The sequence below is a fragment of the Panicum hallii genome, chromosome 7 (assembly GCF_002211085.1).
Source record: "Panicum hallii strain FIL2 chromosome 7, PHallii_v3.1, whole genome shotgun sequence".
NCBI classification, from domain to species: Eukaryota; Viridiplantae; Streptophyta; class Magnoliopsida; order Poales; family Poaceae; genus Panicum; species Panicum hallii.
Window position 1 is genome coordinate 35180505 of NC_038048.1, and position 17609 is coordinate 35198113.

Sequence of the window (17609 nt, forward strand, 5' to 3'; positions counted from 1 at the left end):
GGGGTGGTGGTGCTCCAGCTCCACCACCGGAGGTGCGCGGCATGATCAGCCGGCCACGCCCTCCCGCACGCACGCGCGCGGCGTGCCGTGTGCCTGGCTGCAAGGCAGGGACACGGGGCCGGGATGCCGGTGACGCCCGCGCCGTGGGGCGCACTACCGGCGGTCCCACCACACGCCAGCCGGATGACCAGATCCCGTCGGCGTGCACGCGTGCCGTGGCAGCCGACGGCAAGGCTGACCGGATTGGCCGTAGCAGTCCCCCTATCCCTGTGAGTTACTCGAGTCAAATACGGATACCGCGCCCTGCACCCGTAGTCGCAGAGGATGGGAGTACAGGCTAGATCGGGGGCGCGCCGCACGTGAGCCTAGATCGATCGGCCAGCGAGTCAGGCGGGGAGAGATCGGGGGCCAGGAGAGAGGCGGGAGAGCACGGGCGCCCGCATCGATCGTGAGGACCCCAGGAGAGGTCGACGCGGCGGCCATTTCGATTAGTCTAGGGATCGCATCGCATCGCATCGGCAGGATGGGAAGTCAATGCTACCATCACGCCGCGGCCCGCGCGTCGCGAACGGCAACCCAGTAGTCTGTCTGCGCAGTTGCGCCCGGCAACACGGCGACCTGGCGATGCGATGCTAGTCGACGGACACGTGCCCGCCGTGGCTCCCTTTCCCGTCGTCACCTGAAAGTGCGAGGAGGAGCAGGTGCGACTGTGCGAGGGGGGGGACAAAAGGCAGACAGGTCCAAGCCTACAAGCCACGGGCACACCAGCCGGATCGGAACAGATAAGACCGACCGATTAGCCCAAGTGCACTGACCTGATGGATCGATTTGGGTCGCAGACCAGCAGAGTAACCGCCAAACCCGGGGACGCTCCCGTTTTTCTAATCGGCCAGCTAATACCTGGGCTGTAAACAATTCCCTGTACTTACTTGTAAAAAAAACAACTCCCTGCAGCCGCCCCGCAAGTAACCCCGCACATGGGCGTTGCGTTGCGCTGCGGCAGCGGTTCTCCCTTCCGTCTCGCTGTCCCGGACGGACAAGTGTAGCGACGCTGGATTCAGACGGTGCCTGCAGTTAGGTGCCGGGTTGCCATCGCCCGCGGCGCCCGAGCCGGAGCGGTCAGCAGCCGGCAGATCACAGACACGCGGGGGAGCCCGCTCCCACCAGAGACCAGACCCCGCCTCGCGGAAACCAGCAACCCCCAGGGCGGGCGGGGCGAGGCGCGGGGTGGTGGGCGCGCACTACTCTACTTGTACCGCCGCTGACCAAGCCCAGCGAGCGCGGACGCGAACAAAATGCAGCAGCAGCAGCAGCAGCAGCAGGCCCCGCCGCCGCACCGGCACGCGAAGACGGACTCGGAGGTGACGTCGAGCATGGCGCCGTCGTCCCCGCCGCGCGCGGCCTACTACGTGCAGTCGCCCAGCCACGACGACGGGGAGAACAAGACGGCGGCCTCGTCCTTCCACTCCTCCCCGGCGGCGTCCCCGCCGCGCTCGCTGGGGCGGGCGTCCAGGGACTCCTCCTCCTCCCGCTTCTCCGCCAGCGCCAAGGGCCCCTCCTCCCGCGCCGGCGCCGGCGCGCCCGGCGGGGCCGCCGCGCCCGGGGGAGGAGGGCGCGGGCGCCGAGGCGGCGGCGGCGCGTGGATGAAGGAGGCGGCCATCGAGGAGGAGGGCCTCCTCGGCATGGACGACGACGGCGACGACGGATACGGCGGCGGCCGCGGCGGCGGGGGGTGGAGCGGGATCCCCAAGCGGGTCCGGTACGGCATCCTCTTCGTGGGGGCCTTCTTCGGGCTCTTCTTCTTCTTCGCGCTCATCCTCTGGGGCGCCAGCCGCAACCAGCGGCCCGTCGTCACCCTCCACTCCGCCACGTTCCACCGCTTCGTCGTGCAGGCGGGGACCGACGCCTCGCTCGTGCCCACCGAGATGGCCTCGCTCAACGCCACCGTCAGGCTCACCTTCCGCAACACCGGCACCTTCTTCGGGGTGCACGTCTCCGCCGAGCCCGTCACGCTATACTACACCCAGCTCCAGCTCGCCTCCGGCAATGTAAGCTGCTGCTCGTCTGCCTCCTCCGTTCTTTCTCTCCGCCGTACTTTGATCCACAGTACCAATCTGTTTGTTACTGCATGTTCATACTTCATGATCGATCGATCAATGCGCGACGTTTAGCTCAACAACGCGGTTGTGGGGTCGATTGAGTCAAAATTGATTCCCAAAGTCTAATAATTTGAGGATGAGTAGCGTGCTTCAGAATTTGTCACTTCGATGGTATCAGTAGAAGCTAAGGACTGAACTAAGCAGAGTCGCTGTAGTCCTAGCGATTTCTGAGTGCAATGAAACTGAGCTAGGAGAAACACTGTAAATTTGTCACTTTCATGCCAATTTTCAGGATATCTTGCGAGATCTCTTTGATGTTAGGAGCAGTTAAACCTCAAATTTTAGCAATAGATCGCCTAGGTTAAAAAAAAGTCTGCCCATGAATATTGTAAGAACAGGGCACCAATTTTCCAGTCATTATCTTTGCTTGTGGCAGTAGATGTATGAACAGTGGACTACAGCTGCACACCGACGTTGACCCGAGCAACGCGCGGTAGCAGTTGCGGTCGACAGCGACCGCTGACGGGAACACGAGAGCACAGTCACCGCGGCCCATGCCGTGGAAACTCGAGCAGGCACAGCTCACCCCTCGCAGTTTCCCTCACCGTCTCCATCTCTAGCTGTCATCCAGTTCATCCCGGTCGCGTTCCTGCGATCCTGCATGGCTGCTGCATCGCATTCGCATGATCGCATCGCCCCCATCCTGATCCCCAGGAAAACGGAGGCGAATTCTTTTATTTTTTTATGGGAAAGATCTTTGCTTTGCCAAATGATGGCTGACGGCGACGCGTCGCCGCCGCTTCCCTGCTGCAGATCAAGTACTTCTACCAGGCGCGGAAGAGCCAGCGGAGCCTGACGGTGTCCGTGGTGGGCGACAAGGTGCCGCTGTATGGCGGCGGGTCGGGCCTGAGCAGCACGCCGACGACGCTGCCGCCGCCGAAGAAGAAGATGCCGCCGGTGGTGGTGCCGCCGCCGCCGGTGCCGCTGGAGCTGACGGTGCGGCTGCGGTCGCGCGCGTTCGTGCTGGGCAGGCTGGTGAAGCCCAAGTTCCACAGCGAGGCGCGGTGCAAGGTGACCATGGACCAGACCAAGCTCGGCAAGCCCGTCTCCCTCAACAAGGCCTGCACCTACACCCACTGACTGGTAGCCCGCTAGACATCCATGTTCCATCATCTGCAGGCTGGCGTCGCTACCGTCTCCGTCGTGATCTTCGTCGTTGTTGGTGTTCTTGAACTTCTCTCGGTCCGTCGGTCGGGTATACTACGTGGGTGCGTGCGTGAAGTTTGGATGGGAGAATTAATTATTAGTCGATTGCTATGTACAGAGGAATTTTTGATGTGGGAGAGTTTGGGATGGAATAAGAATTAAACGTTTGTTTTTTTTCTTGATGATGCGTCGTTCGTATGTGATTTGGATCAGAAGATGTCAGTCATGTTTCAGAAGCCATCTGATCTCTCCAACAGATAGATGGCTCAAATCAACAGCTACCGTTTCAGCACTTGGAGATTGCGTCAGGGGCCCTGAAAAAATCTCCCTGTTTTACCTCAACCACTCAGGTCTTGTTCTTTCATCTGAATCTGATTGTAACAAATGCAACAACAAAGGCTTGCTTCCCTAAGAGCATCTCCAAAAGTATCTAAAAATTTAATACCTAAAATCTAGTTTTGGGACCTTGGCAAAAATTATTAGGAGCCTCCTCACCAACAGTTTCCAATAATTAACTCCTAAAAATTTTAAATTCCTGCCGTATCGTCCATACGTGGCCCAGCTGTTTCATTTTTTTCTCCTCCAGCAACAATGTCCTCGACCGAGGACTCCACGCCTCCAGAAATAAAAAACAGGGCGCTCCGAACGCCGTGCCACCAGAAGATCGAATTCTGAGCACGTTGAAGGCTGGACGGCGATTGCAGAGCATGCTGGGTGCCGACGGGAGCGAAGAAGACGATGGCATGTGAGACTGCGACGGGAACCAGGACGAGTGCGATTTGACCAGCACGGCATTTGCGGAGGAAGGCGATGCAACAGTGGCTACGATGCACAAGATGCGAGCGATGCATCGGTCAACTGCAGTACCCTGTTCTAGCGATCGGCCGATCCTGGCGCACTGAAGGTTCAGTGAAGAGAGAATAGAAGGCGTCAAGGGATGGAGCTCACATGGACGCTGTCAGGCTCAGACAGCCAGTCAGAGATCGGAATTCATCCTGCTAGTTCTCGACATAAACAAACAGAGATCGAGTTCTTATAACAGAGATCGAACTCAGGCTTTTTGTTTTTAGAGAAAGAGTCTCCCCCGTTTTATTCCATATAGGAAAAAAACGATTAAGTACATGTAAGTCGAGGCGTATTCTAAGCGCGACTGCCAGGTTCAAGAACAGTATCAGCTAAAACTGACGGAGCCAATAAGACAACAGTATCAGGCATGGAGGAATGCCAGAATTTGATGAAGTTGCCTGATGCGCGCCCCCCGCTTGGTGCCGGCATCACAGGACATTGACAGACGCGGCTCCCATACGATCAGCAGCGGTTCTCGTATTCTTGACTCGAGGCCCTCGACGATTTCCTCCAGCCGCCGAACCTTCCTTGCAAATGCTTTTCCATCTTCGCAACATCCCCGCGATCTTTCTCAGCACCATCTTCTCGTCCGACCAGCACACCCCCTGAAAGCAAATCGTATTTCTTAGATTCCAAACCGACCAAAGAACAGCAGAAGTACACATGTTGAGCACAGCCTGTTTTTTCCCACCTGGCAATTGATTTGAAGCCCCCACTCAAGTGGGCATGTACAAGTTCAGACAGGAAGGTCCAAATACGAGAGATAACACAACAATTCAAAAACAGGTGATTAATGCTTTCAGGTTCATTACAAAGCAGGCAGGTTTTATCCTCCAGTTTTTCTTCTCTTCTCTAAATTATCTCTTGTCAGCAACTTATTGTTGCTTAGCAACCAGAGGAACACCTGGACCCTGGGTGGGATGCAGAGATCCCAGATTGCAGGAGAATAGACAGGGGTAACCCCCCTGAAGTTCACTATCGCATATAACGACTGCACTGAGTACCTGCCATTGGAGGTAAACCTCCACACAACGGCATCAGGTTCCTCAGAGAAATTGATGGATTCTGCAATACCTAGTAGCTCAAGCCACATCTCCATTAGCTGAGGGGAGACGTTCCTTCTGAATGTGAATTTCAGAGAACTACCATCCCACGCCTCAGCCACTGTTTTACCTTTCTCATTCACAATCACATACAATGGCCAGTACTGGATGGCAAGGCTGGAGTTACCAAACCATTTGTCCTCCCAGAATCTGACAGATTTCCCATCTTTCACCTGCCAGGAGTAACCCATCTGTGCTGCTTGTTTGGCCCAGAGCACTCCTTTCCAAAAAGGAGAAGCTCCCACCTCTGGAAGAACAGGTTAGGGCTGTTGGTTCTATATTTGAAGTCTACAATTTTCTTCCACATAGCATCATCATTCAAGTGATATCTAGATATCGAACTCAGGCTTTTTTTTTGCCAAGGCATGGCATAAACAAACTGAACCACTGATGGAGCACTGCTCTAGATGCGCCAGTGTATTATCCTGACCGCGTCCCAGCTGAAGCCGCGGATCCGTTAACTAATGCGAGTAGTTTTAAACTCTGACGGCGCATTAAACTAATGTTTAGAGGGGAGCGATTGATCAGAGACGCACCCCGATTCACCTTACTATCCACAATCCACTCTCTTCAGATTTTACTGCACGCAGCTCGGCTTTCCATTGATTCTACCGATTTCATAGTCATAATATTGTTGCAACCTAAACATGCAAAGTGGAGTAGCATGAACAGACTAGTGCTACGAACAACAACGGAGGGCGTGCGTCCGGCCGATAACGAGTGATGGCTGCTGAATGTGATGGCAAACACGCCATGGAAACTCGAGCAGACACAGCACATCACCTGATGTTTTCTTCTGTCTTTGCTCGACAAGGAGTACTTCTACGATCCCTAACAACTTTTGCTTAATTTAAAAACAAATGGTCAAGTTAGACAACAGTGCAGCTGGTTTGTCCTCCTATTTTTCCTTTTTTTTTTCAGTTGCAGAGTGTCTATTTTGCTCTTTAGATATAGTGCTTCTATTTTTCTTTAATGACAATATCAAGTGATTTTTCTTAATCACTTTTTAAATTTATCCACCTAACATTTTTGTTTACCAGTAATCCGTAATATGAGCAAAAACATTCCTCTACAAAATGTAACTTATGTGCGTCTCTGTGTTCCTCCTTTCCCTGGGGAATGATAATGATTTTATTCACTTTCTTTTAAAGGCAGCATGGGAGTTTTCTATTTGGTCGCGACATGCCCGGCACCGGCAACGCATGATTCAGAGGCTGGAATAAAATTTCTTCTTTAAAAGATGGTAAAGTTTGGTAGTCTGTTTGTTAAGATTGGCCTAAGAGAAACCCTCACCCAACGCATTAGCAATAGAAGAATTTTCTCGCTGCAGGACCGAGAAAAGGATCCCGAAGGCTCCCTCTACGCTGCCCAGGATGTGCCTGCAGGACACATGTACATCTCTGAAAGTGGTGAGGGTTGCGAATGGTTGTTTTATAACCTAATTAGAAATTTGCTCTCATGGGAAGTTAAAATCAGATCACTGGGTGCTACGCTGCAACTATCACGTTGTGGGCTCTTTCTCACTACTGTCTGGAAAATGACTGCAACAAACTTACATCAGGGTTGAAAAGGATTGGGCATAAGCATTGACAGCATATATATCATACCTTATATACGACGGTTATAAAAATCTTTGCAAAGCACGGATGGATGGTTATTAATAGGAACTGTGCTTAGTGATCCTTTTCCTGCTTAATTTGGAAAAGAAATTTTGCCCTTTTTGTTGGCACACCGCTGTTTGGTAGCATTTCTATTTAATCCACTAGTTAAGACTACTAGCCTATCAACCCGTGCTCCCGCACGGACTAATTAAAGTCAATATAAAAATAAGACTTATAGCTAATAATTATAATAATATATCCCATGCCCTCTTTCATCTATTAAATATTCTAATATGCAATACTCTAAAGATACATACTCATCATTATCTAATTATAATATGTATTTGATATGTATTTAATTGAATCATATGTTTAAGCTATGTGAACAACATAAAAATTGATAACCTTATATCTTCCCCATATATACATGACACGTACCATGGGTAGTATTTTTATATAAGCAATAACATAAATAATATATTAATAATGATAGATACAGTAACTCATCGGTGCACTTTAAAATTTTGTTATACTTATATAACTTAGATTTAGATTTAGAAGTTACTTTAACTTTAATAATAACATATTTAGATAATTTATATACAAACTTAGGGGGTTATTTGATATTATTTTTATAATGGCATATGTGGGTAATTTGCATGAAGATTAGGGGGTTACTTTAGATTATTTTTATAATGGCAGATATGGGTAATTTAGATACATATTTAGGAGATTACTTTAGCCTATTTTTATAATGGCATATGTGGGTAATTTATTAGAAAAATAACAGATCCTGGCCTATTATGATTAGAGTTATCGGATAGATTGCCCGTTGTTTTTATTTTTTATGAGAATTTCTAGGATTTCTCTATTTTTTTCAAGAGTGTCCATTTAGGATCCTAAGTGGCTTCATGTGAAGGCTTTAAAAGAAATCTTTAATTAATTAGTAATAGTAAGATAATAATGAGTGATTGTGTCTGTGTACATGCATTGTGCATGATTCAGAGGCTGGAATAAAATTTCTTCTTTAAAAGGTGGTAAAGTTCGGTAGTTCTGTTAGTTAAGATGGGCCCAAACGCGGGAGAGACAAGAAGCTTGGGCCAAGTCTATCACCTCCTTCCCCTGTGCTCTCTCTTTGTTTTTTTTTTCTAATAGCTTTATTTAAGGTCTTGTTTGTCCAGGACCATACAACCTGAGAGCTGGAAGGCGACTCATTGACGCATCAAACTTTGTTTTAGGACACTTAAACATCAAACTTTCTGTAGAGCACATACACATCAAGCATATAGTTTGATCACATATTTGCTCAGCTTTAATAAGGCCTTGAAACAAAGTGATCTTTCACGGTATCACCCCTCCTTTTTCCTCCTCGGTATCCTTGTCTCCGCAACAAGCAAAAGCCGCGCGCCTGCCACACCAACCGCTTCAAGAGTAATCGACCTCAGCAAAGCAGCATCATCGCCGGTCACCTTTGCATCATGCTGCCGGCCTCTCGCTTCATAATCACACCAATCATCAGTAATCGCCGTTGAAAAGAAAGGCTTTGCCAGGACAATGGCCACCCTGCAAGCCTCTGCAACCACTGCCATTATTATACAACACGGTACGAATCCCATACTTTTTGCCTTGTAACTTCTGCCCAGCTGCTGCACTCATGGAGTTGGAAATCACGAGCGTGATGCGCCATACCTGCGCAATGAGTTTGCAAGAAGCAAAGCTTTTTTGGACTGGAATAATGGGGTCTTTGAGGCTTTCATTCAGATGGAGTACTCAACTGGACTGTATGGTGGAACAGTGCCATGGCAGGTGGAGTACTCGAAGCCTCAAGTGTTTCGGATAGTATAATGCTCGGTTTGGAGCTCGCAACAAGCAAGTCCGACGATGCCGCACCGCGTCCACTGATCGCTCCCTGGAAACCTGATGATTCGTGCGACGCCGGACTGCAGCCTGACAGGGAGTTCAGATCGCTTTCAGGCGCCGTCGTCGTCAGGAATTAGAATCCGTTACGCGAAAAAAACTCAGAACTGAATAGGCATCATGCAACTGTGCTGCACTGTTCCGCCTGAAAATTTGCCCATTCCTCAGAGTTTCAGTCGATATAATACTAGCTGATCTGAACCTCGCAGCAAGCAAGATCGACGATGCAGCACCGCATCCACAGCTTCCCACTGAGAACCTGACGATCTGCTCGGTGTCGAACTGCAAACTGACAGGGATGGATGTCAGGTTATTTTGCTGCCATCACCGTCAGGATTCAGGAATCAGAGTCTGGTACGCTAAAAAAGGAATTGAATGGGCAACGCGACCCCGGGAATTAGAACCCGTTACGCGAGAGCTTAGGATTGAATGAAGAACGCAACCGTGCCGCGCTCCTCCACCCTCAGCGGTTTCAGTCACTCTCAGTGACAGTGCTTCGATTCACTCTCCGCCTCAGGCTTCCAGTGATCCGGTCAACCGGAGGGCTCTGCGCCGCCACCTAAGGCGGCGGCCGGCCGTTGAGCACACGGCCCGAAAAGGATTGGAGCGCATGAACGGGGGAGGCAGCTGGGCAGCACGCACGCGACGACCCGTCCCTGGGAAGTCAGGATGGAATGGCAGCCTGAGTGCAGGCAGCACCCACAAAGGCGCAAACACAACCCTGCACTGCACTAGTGTGCTTTTGTTTCCCTGCCCTGCTGTTCTGCATCAGCTTCATTTCCATTCGACCATATCGACATCCATCAGGGATAAGATAACAAATCCATCTCCAAATCATGCTCCCCTTTCCCCTCTTAGTTTTTCCATGTTTACAGCACTACTGCCAAGTGACCTGAAACCACTGCTTAACGAACTGAATGACGAGTAAACAAGGTGTCATGGGATTAGCCCTGTAAAGGCAGGGGGATTATAGGACGGTAATCAAATCAGCTCGTGCAGAAGCGAATGAGAGCCCGTTGTCGTGGGAGGAAAGCAAGCCCGGTGACAAGGACGCGCACCGAACTAACGCCGATGATGCATGCTTTCGTGCCAAGCTAATGGCACTGTGCAATGATTGCAACGTCGACGAACATGCAGGCCACCCGTCGCCGGTAATCGCAGGAGGCTGAGCTTGCTTTGGTGATCTTGCCAAGATTCTTCTTGGGGTTCTTTTCTGTTGTCTGACAGACTGACAGTTGGTTAGTCAAATGGATGGCAAAGCCGCCATGGAACCCATTATGTATATAATGCATCGGGTAGGGTGGCACCACCGCGCCGGCGACGACGCGACCGCGGGCGCGAGTGCTCTCCAGTCGTGGCGTCCACTCACTCACTCTCACTCAGCTCAGCTCGCCACCTCCGCCGCGGATGCATAAGAAGCGGCAGCTCTGAGCTCAAGTGTCTCAGCTCAGCTCAGTTCATCTACTCGCTTGAAGTCACTCGGCGGCTGCTAGCTGCCCGCTTCTGACGCGATGGTGTTTCGGGGCGTGCTGCTCGGGGCGATCAGCCCCTTGCTGCTGCTGGCGTGCGCCGCCGCGGCGGCGGGCGGCGGCGAACGGAGGTCGTACATCGTCCACATGGACGTGGAGAAGATGCCGGCGCCGTTCGTGGAGCACGAGGGGTGGTACCTCTCGGTGCTGTCGTCGCTGGCGTCCGCGACGGCGGCGACGGAGGGCGCGCCGGTGCACCTGTACACGTACACCCACGTCATGCACGGGTTCAGCGCCGCGCTCTCCGCGCGGCAGCTGGAGGAGCTCCAGGGGGTGGAGGGGCACGTAGCTGCGTTCCCGGAGACGTACGGCCGCCTCCACACCACGCGCACGCCGGAGTTCCTCGGGCTGAGCGCCGGCGCGGGCATCTGGCCGGCGTCCAAGTACGGCGACGACGTGATCGTCGGGATCGTCGACACGGGCGTCTGGCCGGAGAGCGAGAGCTTCAGCGACGCGGGCATCCAGAAGCCCGTGCCGGCGAGGTGGAAGGGCGCGTGCGAGGCCGGCCAGGCGTTCAAGCCCTCCATGTGCAACCGGAAGCTCATCGGGGCGCGCTCCTTCAGCAAGGGCCTCAAGCAGAGCGGCCTCACCATCTCGCCCGACGACTACGACTCGCCGCGGGACTACTACGGCCACGGCTCGCACACGTCGTCCACGGCCGCCGGCGCCGCCGTCAGGGGCTCCAGCTACTTCGGCTACGCCAACGGCACGGCCACCGGCATCGCACCGATGGCCAGGGTGGCCATGTACAAGGCCGTGTTCTCGGCCGACACGCTGGAGTCCGCGTCCACGGACGTGCTGGCCGCCATGGACCGGGCCATCGCTGACGGCGTCGACGTGATGTCGCTGTCCCTGGGCTTCCCGGAGACGTCCTACGACACCAATGTGATAGCCATCGGAGCCTTCGCCGCCATGCAGAAGGGCGTCTTCGTGACGTGCTCGGCCGGGAACGACGGCTCCGACGGGTACACCATCATGAACGGCGCGCCGTGGATCACCACCGTCGGCGCCGCGAGCATCGACCGGGACTTCACCGCCACCGTCACGCTCGGCAGCGGTGCGACCATCCATGGCAAGTCGGTGTACCCCCAGAGCACGCCGGTCGTCGGCGGCAACCTCTACTACGGCCACGGAAACAGGAGCAAGCAAAGGTGTGAGTACTCCAGCCTCAGTAGCAAGGACGTGCGTGGCAAGTTCGTCCTCTGCACCGCCGCCGGCGGCGTGAGCATCGGGCAGCAGATGGACGAGGTGCAGAGCAACGGCGGCCGCGGCGCCATCATCGCGAGCGACATGAAGGAGTTCCTCCAGCCGGCGGACTACACCATGCCGGTGGTGCTGGTGACCATGTCGGACGGCGCGGCCATCGCCAAGTACGTGACGGCAGCGTCAGGCAGGAAAGCGCCCATGGCGAGCCTCCGGTTCGGCGGCACGGCGATCAGCGTCAAGCCGGCGCCGACCGTGTCCTACTTCTCCGCCCGCGGGCCGGGCCAGATCAGCCCGACGATCCTGAAGCCGGACGTGGTCGCGCCGGGGGTGGACATCCTCGCGGCGTGGGTGCCCAACAAAGAGATCATGGAGATCGGCAAGCAGAAGCTCTTCACCAAGTACGCGCTCGTCTCCGGCACGTCCATGTCGTCGCCGCACGTCGCCGGCGTGGTCGCCCTGCTGCGGTCGGCGCACCCGGACTGGAGCCCGGCGGCCATCCGGTCGGCCATGATGACGACGGCCTACGTTAAGGACAACGCCAACAACGTCATCGTCAGCATGCCGAACGGGTCACCGGGAACGCCGCTGGACTTTGGGAGCGGCCACGTCAGCCCCAACGACGCCACGGACCCCGGCCTCGTGTACGACGTGGCGGCCGACGACTACGTCAACTTCCTGTGCGGCCTCCGCTACAGCAGCCGTCAGATTTCGACCGTCACCGGCCGGCGAAACCCCAGCTGCGCCGGAGCAAACCTCGACCTCAACTACCCGTCCTTCATGGTCATCCTCAACAGGACCAACTCGGCCACCCGGACGTTCAAGAGGGTACTGACCAACGTCGCGGCCTCGCCGGCGAAGTACAGCGCGTCGGTGACGGCGCCGGCGGGGATGAAGGTGACGGTGTCACCGACGGCGCTGTCCTTCGGCGGCAAAGGGAGCAAGCTACCGTTCACAGTCACGGTGCAGGTCAGCCAGGTGAAAAGAAGCTCAGATGACTACAGCTTCATTGGGAACTATGGGTTCTTGAGCTGGAATGAAGTTGGAGGCAAGCATGTTGTCAGGAGCCCTATAGTCTCAGCATTTGCCCAGTGAGGAAGACATGCTAGCGTAACAGGAGCAAAAATAAAAAAGCATGATCGTAGAAAATATACTATATTTATAATTAATCCTGATCAAGAACAGAAAAAAATATAGGCTGAAGAAAGGGGGAAAAGCCTCACCAGATACTAAATTGCTACAGTTGGCAAGTGTATTTATATCTGATAATCAAATTATAGATTTCTCAGTTGTTTTCTTTTCCAGCCATATCAGACTCTGCTGCAAATGAACTGCATCCATATCTTGGATTGCTTCAAAAGAACACAAATGAAGAATGGTTAAAATTGAGAAGGCACCGCACCACATCTTTGGAACCTCAGAATCAGATGGGTGTTCTGCTCTTCATCATCAAGAACACCATGAACATCAATTTACTACCCATAAACTACAAAACCATACAGTCAAGACGCGGCAATACATGTTAATAAGTTTCATACAATGAGTTGGAGGCAGGTACATCTCCGCCTTCACTTCGACTATTCGTACCAATGGGCAGTGAAAGATTAGATACAAGATAAAGCAAAGGCAACTTCCAAGCTCTAATCATATCATTGTTGTGAGAAAATAGTTCCCCAAAGTTGAGCAAGAAGAAAAACCCGGTATCTCCACAGTCGACTGAACTGCTAAGTGGGGCTACTATTGACACTATCAACGATAAATCTAATTGGATAGTGGATACTATTAAACACAAAGGCATTTGATCTCCAAAGTATCCAACACTATTGTGTACTTGGCTCCACTGAGACAATTTGCTACACAGCACAACAATCTTGAAAACTCATGGCCATCTTGCTGGTTGCTGCTACCACATCACTGCAGGTCTGCAGTCCTTGGACACCATTCGTACAACTAGTCCATAATCCTACTCATTCGCAACTTCTACCTTAGGATCAAAGTCATTGTCAGCAGAACAAGACCTGCAATTGATAATCCATATCACATCAGAGTCCTTTGCCACCCACAGTTAGATACTTCTCCATGCTCTTGTTGACCATGTTAGCACGGGAGATGTACATGATGAAAAACTATTGCCCAATCAAAGCATAGATGAGCTATTGAGTGGCCTGACTGCTAGCTGTGCGGCTTCAGAGGTCCAGTGCCCTGTACCCCTGTGTAACACAGGTGTATCTCTTGTAATGGCAAGGCAGAAGGGCCAGCACAATTCTGAGATGATACTAGCAGGTAATGCCTCACTAAGCACCCAAAGGCTCAGGAAGTTTTTGAGACATAAACACCAATAGCAGTACATCTGATGATGGCAATGACAATGCACCCAGGGACTACGATGGTCATCAATCACGCATTCCATGGTTTCAACAACTCATCCTGCATTACGGTGGGCTGTTTCAGCTGTTCATTACCACCATAAAAAGTACAGTCTTGCACTAATTATATTCTCAGCATTTCCTTTTCCATCAGCAGTCCAGAATTACTTTCATGGTTACTGCAATGGATCAGATAATGACTGGCAGCATCCACTTGAGTGTCCAATGTTTATCAGGATCTCAGGTCTCCAACAGTCTGATAACCACAGGATGTCTTATACCCACGGTAAAGGTGATATGTGACATGTTCAGCTGGTGTGCCTCCCCAGGGTACACCATCATAAATGTCCCGGACCAAATTGTGTACCAATTGACATCTATCACCAACATTGTATATAAGTCGTCCAATAATTTTCTTATGATGCCATGACAGAAGCTGATAAATTCTAGTAGCAGCCATCAAGTGGTCAACTAGTCGTTGTGGCAGATGGTGTGCAAGTACTCCAGGAACTAAGTGATTTCCTCATACTAAGGCTGTATATATGGCTCTTAAATGATGGACACACCAAGAACTATATAATGGAAGCCAGCAACAAGTGCACCAAAGATCAATGTCCATTTCATCATGTTGACTTGGGGCTGAAATGAACACCATGAGTCATGGGCTTCTGCTTAGGGAATTGAGTGCTGAACAAGAATGCATGGAGATAAGTGACACCAAGCTGATCATCCAGTACACACTCATCTATCATCACCACATAACCATACAAACTCGCTTTGCCACATGAGATGCATGCAAGTATGGGGCAGTAACTATCCAGTCTGCCATGCAACATGTTTGGTCAAAGTAATGATAATAGCACATTTGGTCAATAAGGCCAGTAACAAGATCAACAGCACTCAAAGTAGAGTAGGCACAATTCTGCAGTGTTTACGTAATAGCTGTGCCATGTTAACACTTCATGTAAACTTTATTAAATATAAATTATGCACCTGATCCATGTTTCTTGACTAGAGTAGTTATGTTTGTGCCTCAACAAATCTTTCTGGGGGCAGTAATGACAAAGATATCCCACACTAACTCTGCAGATACCCAATCTTGATATAGGCTATCTCTCCTGATCATTCTTGAGAAGAGCAAACAATTCTGCAATACTCAATGGGATCTTGGGAAACATTATGTAATCTACATCCAATCAAAATATTTACATGGGCATTCTAACTGGGGTTAACAAAACAGTGTTCAGAGCTCCTGTCGGCTCAGTTCAAAAGAGCGAGGGAGCGACGGGTATATACCACATATTCTCAAAAAAATGACCTTAGCACAAGCAGAAGATATATACATATGTTTTGAACAAAATAAATTATCCCTCAGGATTCCAGTTATGTTCTTGCAACAGGTAAGTTTGTTTCCATAATACTGTTATGGTTCCTTAATATATGTTACATATAGGTGTGATAACCTAGAAGGGAATAGAAAAATATCTCCTGCCTAACAAGTAAGAACTACAGTTTTGCCAGTTGATTCTATACATATCCAACATTGAACAGAACGAAGACGGTAGCCAAAAGGTTAGGTTAGTGGAACATACCTTGAAGAGATAGCTGAGAAAATTAGCTTGGTATTGGTGTAAATAAGTAGCAAAACTAGTACTCACATAGTCACATAGTGGTGGCGCTCCTTTTGAGAATAAAAACTCAACTGGTTAGCTGCTGTAGAGTATATAGGTGTGATAAGAGGTTTTAAGTTTTGTGGAAATAAGGATTGTGAAAACCAAGTTGCTGCAAGATTTGTACTATCGATGGAAAGCATGAAGGATGAAACAGATAAAAGTAGATGATAGATACCACAAGAAAATGAGGAAAATCTGCTTTGACTTCACTTAATAAGATATTGCTGAGGGCCTCAAATATGCAGCCCTGTAACACATTATATTTACACTTGTTATTGCATAGCAAAAGGATAACCCACAGTCTCATACTTCTAGGTAAGATGCTCATGTTGTAAACTCTGCACTATCTGGTAGCAAGACAAGGTACACAGATTCATTAATATGGACCAAAGAATACTAATCAAATATATCATTGTCTGAAATAGATTTCTCAATGGCTTTCACATAAACAGCCTTTGGCAGTGTCCCTGTAATACTATGTATTTTCTCTCCATCCTTGAAGAGTAAAACAGTTGGAATTCTCTCGATACCGTAAGCAGTAGCAACCTGCGGGTAATCATCAGTGTCAAGCTTATAGCATTTTATTCTCCCAGCATACTCTTGTGCTATCTCATCGACAATTTGTGTGACCATCCTGCAAGGTCCACACCAGGAGGCCCAAAACTCAATAAGGACAGGTACATCACTGCAGATCACATATTCGTTCCAAGAGCATGCAGTAATTCTTTCAGCTGCAGAAACAGACAGAATATTGTCATTAGACATTTTTCATATATTTCTAGACAATCTTCACTGAGAAAATTCTGAAAATACATTTGTTCGAACATAAAGCAGTTGTTCTGCTCATGTAACAGGAAATTTGAAAAGGTAAAAAACTGTATAGGGCATCTGAGAGTCTTTACTTGGGTGGACCACAAAAGATGACCTAAGTTGTTGTGTTCCCTATCACACAAAGGAGATGAATAAAATGATGCATGAGATCTACTCAATAATACAAACTGTAGGAACAGTAGCAGACACCAAACTATCATAAATATGATGGATGTAGCTCAAAAATATGTCACACATAGATAACAAAATCCATTTACTCGTGAAATTTTCATTGCATGGGAACAGCAACAGCTATCAGAATATCTCAACACGGTTCCAGGCAAGTTCAATTTTTATTGCTAGAATTGTTTACTATATTATTAGGGGGTGGGGGTTGGGGCGGATTGCTAGACATAAGCTAATCTCAACATGTATCGGCGGTTAACAGTCCATCATTCTCAGCCAATCACAGCTTCAACTCAAAGGATCAATTGCACTGGCCTAATTCTTCTGTATCTGCCAGTCTGCCTCATTCCATGGGGTTAGCTTCAGCAGGCTGCGTTTCACCACAGCATTTAGGACGAACCGTCGGAGCACAGAACATCCATAAGCAAGTAAGCTAACAAAGCAATGGCAAGCGGCAACTGCAATAGAAACTTGAAGCAGGCTATTTGCAGTTTGGCACATTCCGTCTGACAGGTGGTTAGCGAGCAGTAAGAGAGCATGGTAAATAAAGCTTCACGCCTCACAGAAGTAAAGAACGGGGATTCAATCAGCTAGGTCCTTACCGCCGGGGGAGTAAGCGCAGCTCACCCTCACCGCCGCCGCGCGCCGTGACGGCGGTGGGCGCCGGATCCGGGACGCCGCGGACTCCGGCCGGTGCGCCCAGCGGCGGCACGGCCACCGCCGGGCGGAGGAGGAGCCGTAGCCGACCGCCCTCCGGCGGCAGGACGCGGCGGGGGAGGGCGCCGGCAGCAGCGCCATGGCGGAGCAAAGCCGGCGCGGCGGCGCGGGGCAGGAAGCTGCGGCGGCGGCCATGTGTGATTTCGCGAGTCGAGCTCGAGCCGTGGCGGAGAAATGCGGTTGGTAGAAATTCACGACACAGCCGCACACGGCCGATCCTGCCTCAAGACAGCGACGGTTGACGACTCACGGCGAAAACGTGCGAACGCCCAACGGACCCTTCACCCTTCCCATTTCTCTTGCGTCTCACTAAGGGCCTGTTTGTTTGAGCTTAAATAAGCTGTAAATTATAC

The 17609-nt window shown here is 50.8% G+C and overlaps 3 protein-coding genes across 3 annotated transcripts; 2 read left to right on the top strand and 1 right to left on the bottom strand.

Moving 5' to 3' along the window:
- The first annotated feature begins 1029 nt into the window (after positions 1 to 1029).
- LOC112899910 lies at positions 1030 to 3580 on the top strand. Its single transcript, XM_025968569.1, has 2 exons — positions 1030 to 2048; positions 2913 to 3580. The coding sequence occupies exons 1-2, from the start codon at positions 1296 to 1298 to the stop codon at positions 3237 to 3239; spliced, it is 1080 nt and encodes a 359-aa protein (XP_025824354.1). The 5' UTR covers positions 1030 to 1295; the 3' UTR covers positions 3240 to 3580.
- A 6452-nt stretch (positions 3581 to 10032) lies between these two features.
- LOC112899850 (subtilisin-like protease SBT1.5) lies at positions 10033 to 12812 on the top strand. Its single transcript, XM_025968487.1, has one exon. It carries the CDS (start codon positions 10284 to 10286, stop codon positions 12597 to 12599), a length of 2316 nt encoding a protein of 771 aa, XP_025824272.1. The 5' UTR covers positions 10033 to 10283; the 3' UTR covers positions 12600 to 12812.
- A 2913-nt stretch (positions 12813 to 15725) lies between these two features.
- Positions 15726 to 17475, bottom strand: LOC112899851 (thioredoxin M3, chloroplastic-like). The gene is made up of 2 exons (XM_025968488.1): positions 17142 to 17475; positions 15726 to 16274 (listed from the first exon to the last, which is right to left on the bottom strand). The coding sequence occupies exons 1-2, from the start codon at positions 17389 to 17391 to the stop codon at positions 15940 to 15942; spliced, it is 585 nt and encodes a 194-aa protein (XP_025824273.1). The 5' UTR covers positions 17392 to 17475; the 3' UTR covers positions 15726 to 15939.
- Positions 17476 to 17609: the final 134 nt, after the last annotated feature.

Excerpts from the sequence above, each read along its gene's own strand:
- LOC112899910 (XM_025968569.1), top strand. The coding sequence starts at position 1,296 with ATGCAGCAGCAGCAGCAGCAGCAGCAGGCCCCGCCGCCGCACCGGCAC. Across the intron at positions 2,049-2,912 it reads TCCAGCTCGCCTCCGGCAAT|ATCAAGTACTTCTACCAGGC; the intron begins GTAAGCTGCTGC and ends TCCCTGCTGCAG.
- LOC112899850 (XM_025968487.1), top strand. The coding sequence starts at position 10,284 with ATGGTGTTTCGGGGCGTGCTGCTCGGGGCGATCAGCCCCTTGCTGCTG.
- LOC112899851 (XM_025968488.1), bottom strand. The coding sequence starts at position 17,391 with ATGGCCGCCGCCGCAGCTTCCTGCCCCGCGCCGCCGCGCCGGCTTTGC. Across the intron at positions 16,275-17,141 it reads CTGCGCTTACTCCCCCGGCG|CTGAAAGAATTACTGCATGC; the intron begins GTAAGGACCTAG and ends CTGTTTCTGCAG.